At 42.0% G+C, this 15,119-nt stretch overlaps 2 protein-coding genes across 2 annotated transcripts; both read right to left on the reverse strand.

The window, feature by feature from the left end:
* Positions 1-458: 458 nt before the first annotated feature.
* Positions 459-1,596, reverse strand: PG986_014506 (uncharacterized protein; the record flags this gene model as incomplete). The annotated part of the gene is made up of 2 exons (XM_066850728.1): positions 459-520; positions 561-1,596. The coding sequence occupies 2 exons, from the start codon at positions 1,594-1,596 to the stop codon at positions 459-461; spliced, it is 1,098 nt and encodes a 365-aa protein (XP_066692966.1).
* Positions 1,597-4,401: 2,805 nt separating this feature from the next.
* On the reverse strand, positions 4,402-6,800 carry PG986_014507 (uncharacterized protein; the record flags this gene model as incomplete). Its single annotated transcript, XM_066850729.1, has 4 exons — positions 4,402-5,402; positions 5,456-6,143; positions 6,194-6,449; positions 6,505-6,800. The coding sequence occupies 4 exons, from the start codon at positions 6,798-6,800 to the stop codon at positions 4,402-4,404; spliced, it is 2,241 nt and encodes a 746-aa protein (XP_066692967.1).
* Positions 6,801-15,119: the final 8,319 nt, after the last annotated feature.

Here is a 15,119-nt window from a genome sequence, read left to right on the forward strand (position 1 = left end):
AACTAGAGGAACAATTAGAAGAACAGAAATTGCGCCAGGAGATCACCGAAATAGAGCTTGACCAACACAAAGACGCCCTTGCGGAAAAGGTCAGAGCTCTCGACGAGAGAAACGACCTTGTCAGGGCCCAAGAGATCATTCTACACTGTTCCCAGGGCATGGAAGGGAACTTTATGTGAAAAATCAAGAAGAGAGTCCAGTTGATGCATGTAACTCACCTACTTAATATCACGGTGAAAGAGGACCCGTAGCATTCTGATTCGAAAAGACACTATTACAATTCTTTGCATATTCTCTATAGCCTATTAATGTTCACTGCCAGGTGCTTATATCACTATCTAAAACCATTTGAGACTTTTCTCATGGCAATCAATGCATCCCCTGTCCTCCTACAAATATTTGCAGCAGACGAGGATCTTTCCCCGCCACCACACCGGCTACATTGTCTGGAGCTGGACTCACATCATCATAAGGGAACGAATACCCTTTCCCGTCAAGTTGGCATTGGTGTACGGCTCGACTATAATGATTGGTTATTTTGCCGGGATAATATCTTTTACGGTCAACTGCAGGCTGGGTTTCGCCACCTTCGATGAGCAGGGTGGATCTTGTGAATGCGGCACATAATCTAGGCACAACTGAGCGGTGCACGGCATTATCGTCGGCGAGGATCGCAAAAGGTCCAGTACTACAACTCCATATATCTGACGCGCTTGGGCGTGCGTATCCCCGATTGTCCCCGTCGCAAGAAAGAAGCCCGTCTTGACCAACGCGGCAAGTAACGGAACCCATGCTTGACTGCGTATCTATCACAAGATCACGAGACGTATACTTTGACCATACTTGATTGACATAGGGCGCGTAGTACCCCTGCGTGGCCCCCGGATGTACGCTCTCATAGAGGTTCGGCGAAAGAACACGCAATGGTCGACCGCTAGGTGCTGTGACGCACAGTTGGTCCCATGGTAGCCCGTCAAATCGACTTTGTTGTCGCAGCTGCTCGCAGACACTATAGACACCGTCACTTGCGAGACCAATAACCTTCTGCGCATCTCCTTGCTCGAGGGTCAGAGTGAGACTAAGGATCAAGCCGACAAAGTCCACGAAGGATAAGTTGGCATACAGCCCGTCTTTATCAGTGTGCGTAAGCTCGACAAATCCCCAGTCCACCGTGTTTGAAATATTTGTGCTATCTAAAACGGAAGGCGGAACGAGATAAGGCGAGCCGCCGTCCGAAGCCACAACATGAAAGGGAAGCTGGCCCAAAGAAATCCAGATTCGTCCTGAAACGACACAGTCTTGAATCGTGACGGCGAAGACGTTAGGCTGCTCTGCAATTGGGATTGAGATCAAGGCCTGATCGATTGGCGAAAGACCTGCATCCTCTGCTACTACGGGATAAAACCAAGTGCCCGATCTCGTAAGGAACTTAGTGGCCCCAACATGATCGACGCCTGTTATATAGACAAACGGTTGGCTCCCTTTGATGTTGTTGATGACTTCGACTTTCAATGGCTTCAGCGACAAACAGCTATTGGAAATACCAGAATTGATGCCGGAAGGATTCGTCTCAATCATTCTCTTGCTAAATGTCATTGCAGCAATGTGTTGTCCTAGCTGAACGAAAAGAAATACACCAACAAAAGCAACGAATGATCGCACTGGCTGGAGAAACAACATTCTCGATTGATGCTACGCAAGATTCATGGAGCGGTTCTGTAATCCCGACAGTGCTTGCGCCGTAAAACTGTGAAACGTGAGAGAAAAGTGAGCAGGCCGAAGAATACTTATTTGATCACGGTGACAAAAGGGCCAATTCCTATCATAGGAATCTAATCTAGCACATCCTCCCAGAGATGCCTGAGCCGCAACTCGACGCGCCAGAAATCCCAAATTGGGTACCACCCCATTTCGCATCCCCTTCAATGCACAAGAGATGCAAGCGGCGCATGTTGTTGTTGTTGGTTTTGTTCCATTGTTTGACGTCTAGGAAAAGGTAGAGCCGCTTCGACCCCCCTGAGGGTATGGGATGTGCTACCTACAGTATCCGTCTACCATTCTCTAATAGTATTGCTGAATCCAAGTCTAGCGTCTAGATTCTAATCAATGATTTTTATCGTTGAGGTAGAGCAGGGTATCTGTACAGCGGACCAAGGCTAAATTCTGTCCCAACATGGGCTGTACTCCAGAAGGAGCCGTTACGTGCTTTACAGATACCCGCAGTACCTCGTTGCCAAGGGTCGGTTTTCACGGTCTGCTGGGAATACTACTAACAGGACCCTACACAGGCACGTATTGACAGAGAGGAGCGACCGACAGAGAAATAGGGTATGGTCACAAGCGAAACCTACGTCCTCTTTCCACTCTTTGATCGTTCTCATTCCGAACCGACTTTGCAGGGGTAGCTGCTGACAACATGTACCCCGCCATGCTCGCAGGTACGGAGCTGGATTTTTGGCTTTGTTATCTTTTTCTTGTGGGTCCATAACCCGATCAGACTATTGCATTATCTTATCCCCGACGAAAAAGCTGCCGACAGGTGGTATATGCTCTACCTGCCACTGTAGTCATTCTCGAAACAGTTTTTTTTGACAGAATTTGCTCAGCGTTACTGCAATACATAACTCAACGCCGAAAACGACGTTGACTGGATCTGTGGTCAAAGCATCTGTTTACAGGAACGATTGTACATAGTGCCATAAAGAAGCCTAGACTGTCGACAGGTTTTGGCACTAGCTCTCGTTGAGCATAAGCAATCCAAGAATATAGTAATCGATTTGTGGATGTGCATGTGGAGGAGTAGAAAAGGCAGAGATTGGCTCTATACCTGCAAGCATGGCGGGGTACATAATGTCAGCAGCTACCCCGCCAAAGGGGGTCCCTATCAAAGAGTGGGAAGAGGACGTAGGTTTCGCTAGTGACTGCTTTGGGTAAGCGATTCAAGAATGTACCGTAGATTAGCGTCAGTTGCCCTTTCGGCTCCGCCGCCCGGGCGTAAATAAATTGTGTGTGTGTGTGTAATGTAGCTGACTTCAATGATCTTCATCCACTCCGTTTGGGCCAGCTTAAGCGGCGCAATTTCTGAGTGCCGAAAAGCCTCTTCCTGCTGCTCGTTGTCGGCATGCAACTAGCTCAATAGGTGTCCTTCTGGATTCACGTACGTTCGTCATTCTTGGATAGAGACGCTGCTTTCGCACCCCTGTTAACCAGACCTTGAAGGCAGCTCCGGCACAGCTCAGGCAGCCCAGGCGTGGCTCGGGCAACTCAGTTGTTGCTCAGAAAGCTCACGTAAAGCTCAGGTAAGATCATCCGGCTACTCGTCTAAAGATATGAAATCCATGCAAAGACTACTGGACACCCATACAACGATGATATTTGTAATTGGTCTTGCATCTCACTCCCTCTTCTATTGGCTATTGTCAATACTAAAATCGGCAAGAGCTCTGGTGCTCGGCTCGAGGTCGCCGCTAGGTGTATAATGCTAGCTAGTAAAGCTCCCAGACAGACAGTTGAAGGAGGGCCATATTCCAGTGAATGTAGCTTCATACCCCTACGCGAATCTCTATATTCTGTCTTGCCCGAATTGGCCAGCTGTATAATAGCAAGGGGACAGAATATGGTAGCTGATTGGGTCCAAATTTCGTAAAGTCTATCCAACTAGAATAAACTAGTCACTCGTGTTTCTCTTGCGCGTAAAGAGATCTAAGCATCGGACAGGAACGATACAAGCTTCAAACGTCAAGTAAACAACAACAGAGGAAAGAGGGTGTCCGGGCTTACATGCAATGGATGACGAAGTCGCGATCGAACCGAGCCACGACACCAGAGATTTACATGCAGGCGGAAGATGCCGAGATGTACTTTAAAAATGGATGCAAAAGTGTGATGTTCGTCGGCTTTGGGGCACAGGCAGCGGGATCGTAAGCGCACAGATCGAAGTCAGCCGCTACTTTTTACATGGAGGGTGTGATAGAAGGGTCAAACAATTAGGAAGGCGGTCAGAAGCATGAGGGAATAAGGAAGGCGGTCAGAAGCATAAGAGGATAGGGAAGGCGGTGAGCACTATGAGCGAAGATTGCAGGGTCTGACTGCTCCTAGCATCATATCATAATTTGATGTGGAAGACTGCCCGAGAGAAAAAAGAAACATTGAATTCAGACTTCACAAAGTGTTAGGTTGGCGATGCACTCCGCGAATCACCGGGCGCCAGATAAGTCAATCAAAGCACCGTGTTCAGAGCTAGCGACGGGCTGCGTGCCATGCTATTGCAATTCTGATTAGGCTAGCTAGTCCCGTTCTCAGCAAAGGTCATATTCAAGTAATCACGTATCCTCAACCAATACCCGCCCTTGACCCTCAATGTGACATCTTCAATCATCTTCGCCAAAGAAAGTAATCTATCTACAAGAGGATAGAGGGCGGAAACACGATGCCATGTCCGCGAGCCATGTGAGCTGTGAAATGTTCTGTCCCCCACAGAATAGCATTGCAATCATCATAAGGACAACCAAAAGATTCAGGCTGCTTAGCCAAATGTTGGCCACGAATATGCCTGGCCAGGCTGTCGATCCGCCAAACCTTCTGACGTTGGGCGTTGCCCACCTCGTGATCGGCCCATTTGCAAAAGGGGCAAAATAGCATCGAGCGCGCGGCTGAATGGCTAGGGCTTGAACTTATCCTGCTGGACTCCATATCCGCGGGCGGAGTAGGTATCATAGGACCTCCGGGAGGCTTTGATGCTCCTTCCCCCCTCCCAGGTTTGGATTTCGCTTTTCGGCAGGGGCTCTCTCGTCGCTTCGAGAGCCGCGCTAGTGCATCAATAAGGCTTATACGGAGCTGATGTAGACTGTCTCTGTTACACACTTCGGCGGCCAGTGAGAACAAACGAGCAACCTCTGCGCGCTCAGGAAGATCGTATTCAATGGACGGAGGGGCCAGCAACGTGGATGGGCGGATGCCACGGCGCTGTCTCTCAATCTCATCCGAATGGAATGTTTCGTGGAACTCTTTGATTGCGGTCTCAAATCGCTTGTCCCGCAACTTCTTTGCTAAATTGTCAATCCCGTTTTGAAGTACTTTCCGGCGGTTATGCAACTCCGGTATCTCAGCATCCGTGGCGGCCTTGATACGATTGTTGATACCGTCTCTTTCTGAGCGTAATGTTTCGAGCTGTGGATCCATATTGACTTCATACTTCTGCTGATCGGTGAGCTTTGTCGGAGCGTGACTATTCCGGACGAGTCGGCCCATGAGATGCACGAAATCTGACTGCAGGTCGCCGCCAAACACAATAGCTTGTGTGTCTACATCAATAAAGTGAGTCATATAATATCGAGTGTAGGTTGACGAATCTCCAAGCTTGTGCCCCATGGCCTTGTTCCTCTCTTCGGGGCTGAGCGCCTCTGCAGTAGGTCAGCAGCATATTCGGTTCAGTTTTGACGAATGAGGGTCTTACTGTGCAGTTTTTTGCCAGATCCACGTCGAATGTCGTAGAACTCCAACCTCTTGGCATATCCAAGAGCACGCCCAAGCCGGACCAGATGGTCACGAACTTTCTTATACGTAAGAGCCTTTGCGAGTGATATTTTGACGCCGTTCGCCAACTCCACGTCTCGGAAGATGGGACGGTCTAGACACTCCTCTTTCCACCGCAATTTAAGCCGATCGGACTCTGGCGGAACGACCAAGTCGTAGATCTCCCCCACAGACCCGAATGGGTTGAAGAACGCATCGTCCGCAAAGGCCAACGACAGCATGTGCAGGACCGGATCATGCAGTAGCGTGTCTTCCTCGTGAAACCCGAATTTCTTAGGATCGCGCGAGCCTCCTGTCTTCTTGACGTTCACGAGGTCCACGACTAACCCCAGGCGCGACCGCGTTCCTCCGTCGCCGGGAGGGAAAAGCTGAAACAGTACATCTCTGTAGCGCAGATGCCCGATCAGTGCGTCGGGCCTGGTGGAAGTGGCACCGGCGACGATGAGTATGAGAGCTAGTTGGACACGGAGCCGCTCATGGGCATAGACCTCTTCGTCTTTGACCCAGTGGTGGTGTAAGATCAAATCCAAGTCGGAAACGAAAAGACCTGCTTTGTCCTTTTTTGACGTGTCAAGATCGAACATGGGCGTGAGCACCGCATGTATCCACTGAGCTACGTAAGTCGGGGCGCCTACCAAGACAACAGCGGTGTACTCACATTGTTGATGTCATAAAGAACTCCCCCATCCATGTAACGTTTCGTCTCTCTCGCATAGAACATGCAGAGATTGTTCCAGTAGGTCATGATGGACGATTCTTTCTTGATCCCGCCTTTCGAGGATTTGACCCTCCAATGGAGATACCCCTTGAAGATAGCAGCATCGCAGGCTTGTAAGGTAGCTCTAGGTTCATAGAGCAATATCTCGCAGCCCAGCAGAGCTGCCTTTTCTTCATCCTTCATTTCCTCGCAGAACCTGAAGGAACATGTCAGCTCATTCTGCGCATCTAAGACGGGCCGATATAGCATACAGCTGCCATTTTTGGTTCTCAGTATCCACTACCCTGGTGGTCTTGGGGTCGTGGTTGGCCACAGTAGGGCCCTCGATTCGACATTGGTCGATGAACTGCTGCAAGAGGCTGCGTTCATCAGCATCGCCTTCGCCCGAGGCATAGCCAGAGTCGGGCAGAGAAGCTGCGCTGGGGTCCAAGTCCGAGTCTGACCCCGCGCCATCTTCCTCGAGTTCGGCATCACTGTCTGTGCCTGAACTGAGGGAGGATATCGAACCCGAGCCGGAGTCTGTAGCTCTCGGTATCGTAGTAGACATTACTGCCCTGCTGACGGTTCTTGTATTGCGCTGGCATCTCCGCGGACCTCGTCGAGTGCTGTCAGATGAAACCCCGCTGGCCTGTGGGTGGTCGGGCACATTGACATCATCGTCAACCTCGCGGGGTATCGGGCAGTTAGGATCGTGTCCTTCGGCGGACGGGGGCTTGTTGCCACGGGGTGGGTTGCTGGCTCGAGCATTTCGGCGCACGGCTTTCCGCTGTCTCGCCCGTCTGGGCACGTTGGAGAATCGAGGCGACATGCGACACGCTAGAGAGTATTGAAGACTTCAAGGGCGGAGGGAGGAGGTACGGCTCAGTCCCAGAAGCTAGATCGGAGGAGGAACAGTAAGTATGGGTAACGGGTGTGTGTATGCGTGTGAAAGATGCAACGAGGAGGAGCTCGACAGTGTTGGACCTAGGGAGAAGGGAAAGGTGAGAGACAAAGCAGCACCCCAAGTAGGGAGGGACGCAAGCGACTATTCAAATGCATGTTGACGAGTGCGCAGAGAGCCAGAAGTAGATGCTACATCGAGGAGAGAAAGTATTGGAATGAACCAAGGCAGCGAGCGTCGCAAAAGGTGAGCAGAAGAGGGAGCCAAGCTAGGGGGTCAAGACGGAAATGGCCAACGGTCGGAGGCGGCGTGAGTCTATGAAAGAGCCGAAGAACAGGGGGTTGCCAAAAGCCTGGCCAGGAAGGCGGTCAGACTGTGTTGACTTTAAGGAAGGCGGTGAACGATTTGCGGGATAGCTGTTTGTCAGGCGGGAGGGTCCGAGCGTGTGGAATGACCGCCGGATTAGGAGGCACTTCCTGCCTAAAACGGCGGCAAATCCACACCGACGCATATTATTATAGTAATAAATATAAAAAGCCTAGTGTTTTATCGCGGGGAATTTTACTCGGCCTATATTTTATATAGTTAATTACGAATATATCGTAATCTTTATTTAATCCTGGCCATTAGTATTTTATTTATATTAGCCGCCTAGTTTTATTCTTTCTTAGGTATATTATAAGGGTTCGAAAATAAACCTTATCGATTACACGGGTTCGAAAATCGCTTTCGTCGGGTATAATAAAGCGGCCTTAAAATAAAATAAACCGTCCGTTAATAATTTATCTTTATATTTTATTTTTTCGGGCTCTTTATTTATATATTTTTAACCCCGAATATATAGTATTCTCGTATAAAAGGGTATCGATAAGTTTATATTTAAAGCGTTCGGGTAGCTCTTTAACTAAGTATAATTAAGAGCTCGCTTTTTTTTTAATCGGGTAACGCGCTTTTTTAAAGCTTAAATAACGTTTAAAAAGGCTAGTTTAAATAGGGCTATAGTTCGTTAAGCGTCTTTTTTATCCTTTTAAGTTTTAAGATTACCCGTTTTTCTAAAAAGTGCGTTAACGAAGACGTTTTTTCCCTCTGGTTTATAAGTAATTATAAAATTATATTATAATAACGTATCGGCCTAAACCGTTTATTTTACGTTAAATAATCGTTTAATATCGAAATATTAAAGTGCTCCGTAATTAATAATTACGAGAAATAGTTAAAATCGTTATAATCCTATTAGTTCCGCTTTTTAATATTTAAACGCTTTTATTATTATTAATATTTTTTATCCTAAATAGGGTAGTTATGCTCGGCTTTTTATATTATTTCGGAGTAAAAATATACGGGATATTATTTATTATTAGGTCCCTTTTTTAAAGCAAGACGTTAATTAAAATATTATTCGATATATTAGTCTCGACTCGGGTTTTTTTATTATAAAAGAAATATATTAATACGAGCGCTTTTAAGAGTAACTTTTTTAGCTTTTCGAATACTTTTTAATATTCGTCGGTTTACGTAAAAGTGAGACTTTTTTAGTTAAGTTCGTTAAGGGCTTAACGATACGGCTATATTTATATATAAAGCGTCGGTAATAATTATAAAATTTAAGGAAAAACTAAACGGCTTTAATATTAATAGGGGCGTCCTAGTCCTTAACGGCCTTAATTTTTTCGAGGTCGATTTTTACGCCGTTTATACCTATTATAAAGCCGAGGTATTTAGTTTTAATAACGTAAAATTCGTATTTTTTTATATTAATTTAAAAACTTGTTTTTTTAGTTTTTATAATACTTTTTTAATATGTTTTACGTACTTTTCTTCGTTTTCCGAGTAAATTAAAATATCGTTAAGGTAAGCGCTATAGAATAAATTTAAGTACTTTATTAGGATTTCGTTAATAAACCGTTAGAACGTTACGAGGCTATTAATAAATTTAAAAGGGAGAATTTAATATTTAAAGGATTTATATTTAGTTTAAAATATCGTTAAATCTTAATTTTAAAGTTTTATGCGAATCCTATGAAATACTTAGCGAATATCGATTTTAATATATATTTTAGCCTTAGTTATTTTATTAAAGGTTTCGTTAATTAACGGTAACGAATACCGGTCTTTTTTAGTAAATATATTTAGTTTATAATAATTAACGTAGAAACGGAGTTCTCTATTAATCTTTCGTATAAATAAAATAGGCGCTGCTTACGAAATAATACTATTAACGATAAAACTTTTTTTTAAGGCGGCGGTAACGTATTTTTTATAAGTTTTAAGTTTTTCGAGGGATATTTTATAAAGTAGGCTAAATTTTAGGTCGTCGGGGCTTTTTTTTTAGGTTTATTCGATAATCGCTTACGTTTCCCCGGTACGGCGCGATAATATTAAATTAGGTTTTATTAAAAATATCGTAATATTTATAATAATTAAGGGGTATAACTTTTTTAATTTTTTATTTTAAGGTTTTTACGTTGTTTAATAAGAAATCGTTTTTAAGGTTAATAATTCGGTTAATATCGTTTAAGTATACGATTTTTATAACGTTAGAACCGATATCGTTAAAAAATCCGCTTACGTTTAAGGTTTATACCTCGACGGGCCTTAATTTATACTATCTCACGCCGTTTCGTTTTAGCCCGTAAAAAGGGTTTTTCGGGGGATAACCTTTTTAAGTAAAAGTTTTTAGTTAGGCGCGGGGGTGGTAATTTATCGAGTTAACGGTTTATTTTAAAGATTTCGAGATTTTTAAACCGGTTTCTCGGAGGCGGCTTTAATATAACGTAGCGGGGTAGTATCGATCCTTTTATTATTTAACTTTAATTGTTTATTTTTTGTTTTTTAGTAAGCTATTTAATACGCTATTAAACTATTTTTATAGTAGTTTAAAGAACTGCCTCCGGTTCTTTAAATTAATTTAAGGACGAGTTATTACTCGGGGTTTCCGATTTATTTATTATAATAGGCTATTAATAATTAGGTTAAAGTTTCGGAGAAAAAGCTTTATCCCGCTTTCGTTTATTTTCGATAAATATTTTTTTTTGTTTTTATGTAACGTTTTAATTATATTCGGGTTTTTTTAAAAGCTATTCTATTTTCGTAATATCGATGTTTCGGGTTTAGGCTTTTTATTAGTTTTTTTAGAAAAACTAGCCGCTTTTTCCGATAGTTTATTATAACGTTATATTTTTTAAACTATTTTCGTTTAATAATAAAATCGTGCTTTATATTAATTATAAAAAAAGGTATAAGAAGTGTTTTAAATCTTTATATTTTAAAGTTTAAAAGGAGGGCGATATTAATTAGTTAAAGGGATTTACCGTCGTATCCTCCGATAATTTTAAGTTAAAACTTAGTTAATTATCGAGGGTTTAATCGCTTTATTACTTTACGGGCTAATTTTACGCTTATAAACAGCTTTTTGTTAGCTCCCGTATCTACGAGTATATTAATAGTGGTAATAAATAATCCATTATTTACTATAGTATAGGTAAAGGTAAGAGGGTCCCTTTTAAGGCAGGTTTATAAGAAATTAAAAAGTATATCTTATGTATTTAATTCGGATAATATTTTTAAGAGGGAGTTAAAATTCTTTAGGGTATTTAGTTTTCCGAGTTATCGGAGTTTTCTTTTAAACGGGTAGAGCTAAACGAAACGGTCGATTTAAAATTAGTAAGATTATATTTTATTAAGGCTATTAATTTATTAATTCGCTTAATACGTTACTAGTTAAAGGTTTTTTTTATTAAAATAGTTCCGGGAGAGATATCCGGTTTTTTTATAATTAAAGTATACTTTTTTAATTAAAAACTTTTTTATTTTAACGGTAGGAATACGACGAGAGATATCGGTTTATTTAGACGATTCGGTAGCGGAGCTATCGGCGGAATTAGTTTTAAGGGTAGTGCTCCGTTTAATACTTTTTCCGGTAGTTTTAGCGTTATTTTTTTTACGCCGTTATGTTAAATATAGTTACGATTTTATTAATAATCGTATTAAAAAATAATAAAGTAAACTTTATTAAACGAAATATCGTTATTATAATAATCGGTAATTATTTTTTTATTTAATCGGGCGGGTAATTTATCGTTAAATTTCCGTTTATAGTCGTTTTTTTAACGCGGGTATGTTCGGTTAGCTTAACGAACTCGAGTTAAAAGGTTTAAAAGCTATTATTAAGCTTTATAGTTAAGTCTCGAAAAGCTTTACGGGCTTTTTCGTAAGCGTTAAGGTTATAGTATTATTCGTATAAATAATTTAAGAGGTTTTTAAAAGTTTTAATTAAAGGGTTATTTTATTTATTAATAACGAAAGGGTATAAGTTTTTAACGGTTTTATTATTAACCCGGCTAATAATATAAGTATATTTATTTTTATTAGTAAAGTAGTGGTTAGTATTCGTTTTTAATTTATTTTTTAAGGTTATAAATTAATAGTCGAATTTAATTTTAAAGTTTTTTTTATTAATAAATAGGGGGGTTAAATATTTTAATGCTTCGCTTAGAGTTATTAAGCGACGTAACGCCGGTGCGGGTCGTTTTTTTTATTTAAACCGAAACTCTTCGGTTTCGGATTAAGAGATTAATAATATGTTAATTTAATTATTAGATTTCTTCGTTTTTTTTTACGACGACTAGTATAAAGTTTTTCTCTTTTTCGATAAGCTTACCGTTTTTATTTAGTCTTTTATTTCAATTATTTTTTTAGTTAGCGTCGTTATTTAAGTTTTTTTCGCCGAGGACGGTAGTTTATATGTAGCTTTTTTTAAGCTAGTATTAAAGTTTTTAGAGATTTTTATTAAATTAAAGGCTTAATTTTTAAAGTTTATTATAAAAAAGGTTCGCAGTTTAAACTCTTTTTAAATAGCGGTCGGGTTTTTTTATATATTTTATCGAAATATTTTTCGACGATTAAGCTTTCGCGTTTAAACTATTAAGTTTTCGCGGTTTCGATAAAGGTTATAAAAGGTATCGTGGGAGTATTATAATAAGAATTATATATAATAGTTAATCGTTTAATCTTTTTTCGATATTTTTATTTATAACGTTAAAAAAGTTATCGGGAAGAAAGAGCGTTCGTAGCTTAAGTTTAGCCTCGATTTAATATAATTAGTAGAATAATTCGGGGGCGGTGATTTCCTATTTTAAGTCGCTTTTAATATTAAATAGTAAGTCTTTACCTTTACGCCTAGTAGTAGCGTTTTAGTTGTTTACGTTTATCGGGCTTACGTTAAAGTAAACGAAGGATGCGCGTTTAATTAATAGGGAGTTTCGCGCGGCACGCTTTTTTAAGTTTACGAAGGAGCGGTTAATATTATTAATATTAAAACGTATCGATTTACGGGCCTATTCTACGCGCGTATCGTGTTTTTTAAGCCGGCGGCTATTTTAATTAATTACTTTATTTAATTGAAATTAATTTAGGTTTTAGTTTTTAAAAAAATGAAATATTCGTAGGGCTTTTCTAAGCTTAATAAGTTAAATCTTTTTCGGTAATATTATAATTATAGTAATTCGAAAGGTAAAACTATAGATTATTGTTTTATTATAAAAAACCGAAAAAAATAGGGAAAGAAAGAAAAAGTCTAGCCTTGCCGAAACGATTTCCTTATTTAAATAGGTAGGGAAAAGTCAAGTGGCGCTCGAGCTATCTCTCGCATGCCTTTGCCCCACTTTAGTTAGTAAGGCTATTAAAGGCTTATTTTAAAGTGCGCCGTAATAAAAAGTTAAATTAACCGGCTTAAAGTTAATTATTTTATTTAATTAAGATTTATTAATATAATTAAATATAATTAGCCGGTCTCGAAACGAGATAAAAAAAATAACGATTAACCGGTTTTTTTCTTTTTTAATTAAAGGGTCGAAGTAAATACGCTTTAAATTATACGTAATTATTAACTTTAATATTTAAATTATAAATAATACGTGCGCATTATTTTTACTCGTTAAAAACTTAAAATCTATAAAGGTTAAAAGTCCTCTTAGTTTTTATATTATATTTTATAGCCTACTTTAAATAAACTATTAATATTACTATTTTAATTAATTATTAAAAGAAAAAAAGTTAATCCGAAAAGAAAGATATTTTAAAAATAAGTAATCCGAAAAGAAGGGGATTAAAAAGTGATCCGAAAAGAAGGAGATTCGAATAGAAAAAATAGCATTATACAACCACCACTAAAGTCAGTGAAAAGATCACCCCTGGCATCGGGAATAAACAATCAACTGTTAACCTGGCCACAATGTGCCGAATGTTGGTTCCGTCATATTCGGCCGGCTTAAGCGCCAGGGAACAGGGAGATCCACCACCTTCACGTAGGATCCCTAGCCAAGGATGGTGTGGATCGAGTCTCCATCCCCAGTTCTGTTATATGTCGACCGTATGTCAACGGACTATAGCCCTGTAGCCAGGTTAGTCGACAGGGGCGTTGATTCGTTAGGGTGGAAGTAACGTTGACGCCTCCCCCACGAGGCCTAGAACGGTCTCAGGGTCGTATTGTATCCCCTGGGAAGAGCCCGACGGTTGCTGACCGTAGCAAACCCCCACCGCGGGTTAGCGCTTGCCAAATGTGCTGCTGCATGGCAGCAACAGTGGTAGTGGCACGTAGTAGTACGCAGCGTTGTATCCCGAGTGGTGATCAAGGTGCGCATACAGGACGAAGGATCGGACATTGCATTGCCGATGTGGACGCTAGAGATGGCTGGTATAGTGATTATTAATCGTATATTGCGAAACTACTTCAGCCCTGGTGGGTAATGCAAAGACCATCAGATATTGAATTGAACCTGTCATCCATCCCCAACCGGTGCCAAGGGCTGTTCGGCCCCTGTATGTTTTGAATGACGATGACGTACCCATGAGGAAGTGGGTGATCGACAGACTTGCAACAATACCAGGCTTTTGAACACACCAAAGGCTTGAGCATCAGGAATTAGGCACGCGATGCTTGCCCGTGGTCGTTGTATGGCGGGTACGGCGTCCATGGGGGCAGGGGCAAGCTCCATGCAGCTGTGTGAATGGTTGGAACCCTCTCCCATCTTATCGCCTTGCCAATTCAGGTCTTTGATGATGATGCGTTCGGACTTGAGAGATAGTTGAGAATGAATTACCCGGAGTTCTTGCGGAAGAGGCCCAGGTCTCTTTGGCCCCGGTTTCCAACCTTGCTCGAGGCCGCTGTTGGTGATCGCATACTCTGACCTATCTTTCATTCGATGTGGCCGCATTTGACTTTCTGCTACTCTTCGTATCCCTCCCAACGTATTGGGAGAGGGCCTATGGAAGACCATACAGTAAACAGGGGGTCGACTAGTGCAGGACACACAGCTTTCCTGCACCCCAGTGGCTACTGTAATAACTAATACCCCGACGCTAATCACCCGGTCGATCAGTGATAATGCCCAACCCGGGCACACCCCTTGCCCCGTTTCCCAAGGCTTAGCTTAGGTGCTACTCGTCTGACTAGACTGTGACTAGGTCGCCCCTAGCCCGGTTTGTCAGCGCCGTCTAGCCCGCTGATTCGCGGAAAATATCATGGCATCTTCAGCAGACATGCCACTCGGTAGTGGGGCCACGACAAGGCACAGTACTTCTGTCACTCGAATGATCGTCAAAAAAAAAAAGACTTGGCGGCCTTATCGCTCGCTCGAACCCCTTTGTTACGACACGCCATCGTTCGTGCCGTACGCATGCATATGATACGACAGACCTGTAATGAGACAGATACGATAGTGGCAAAGGTACCAGCAGGATAAGCAGCAGCCAGGCAGCAGGTGGCTGGCTTTATGTTGCTTTTGTCTTACAGCGATTCCCAATGCACGAACCGTAAAGGTGAACACGAGAGGCTAATCATTTGCTTTTACTGGAGTATGACCATTGCTTTCAGCTTGTGAAGTAATTCTCCTTGAATGGACCTATTCGATTGTTGTGCGAACCCCGGCAAACCACAAACGTTGGCCATGCTCTATGTCTATCCAGTAATATGAAATAATACAGTAC

The sequence above is a fragment of the Apiospora aurea genome, assembly GCF_038362705.1.
Source record: "Apiospora aurea strain CBS 24483 chromosome Unknown utg000010l_segment0_segment0, whole genome shotgun sequence".
NCBI lineage: Eukaryota > Fungi > Ascomycota > Sordariomycetes > Amphisphaeriales > Apiosporaceae > Apiospora > Apiospora aurea.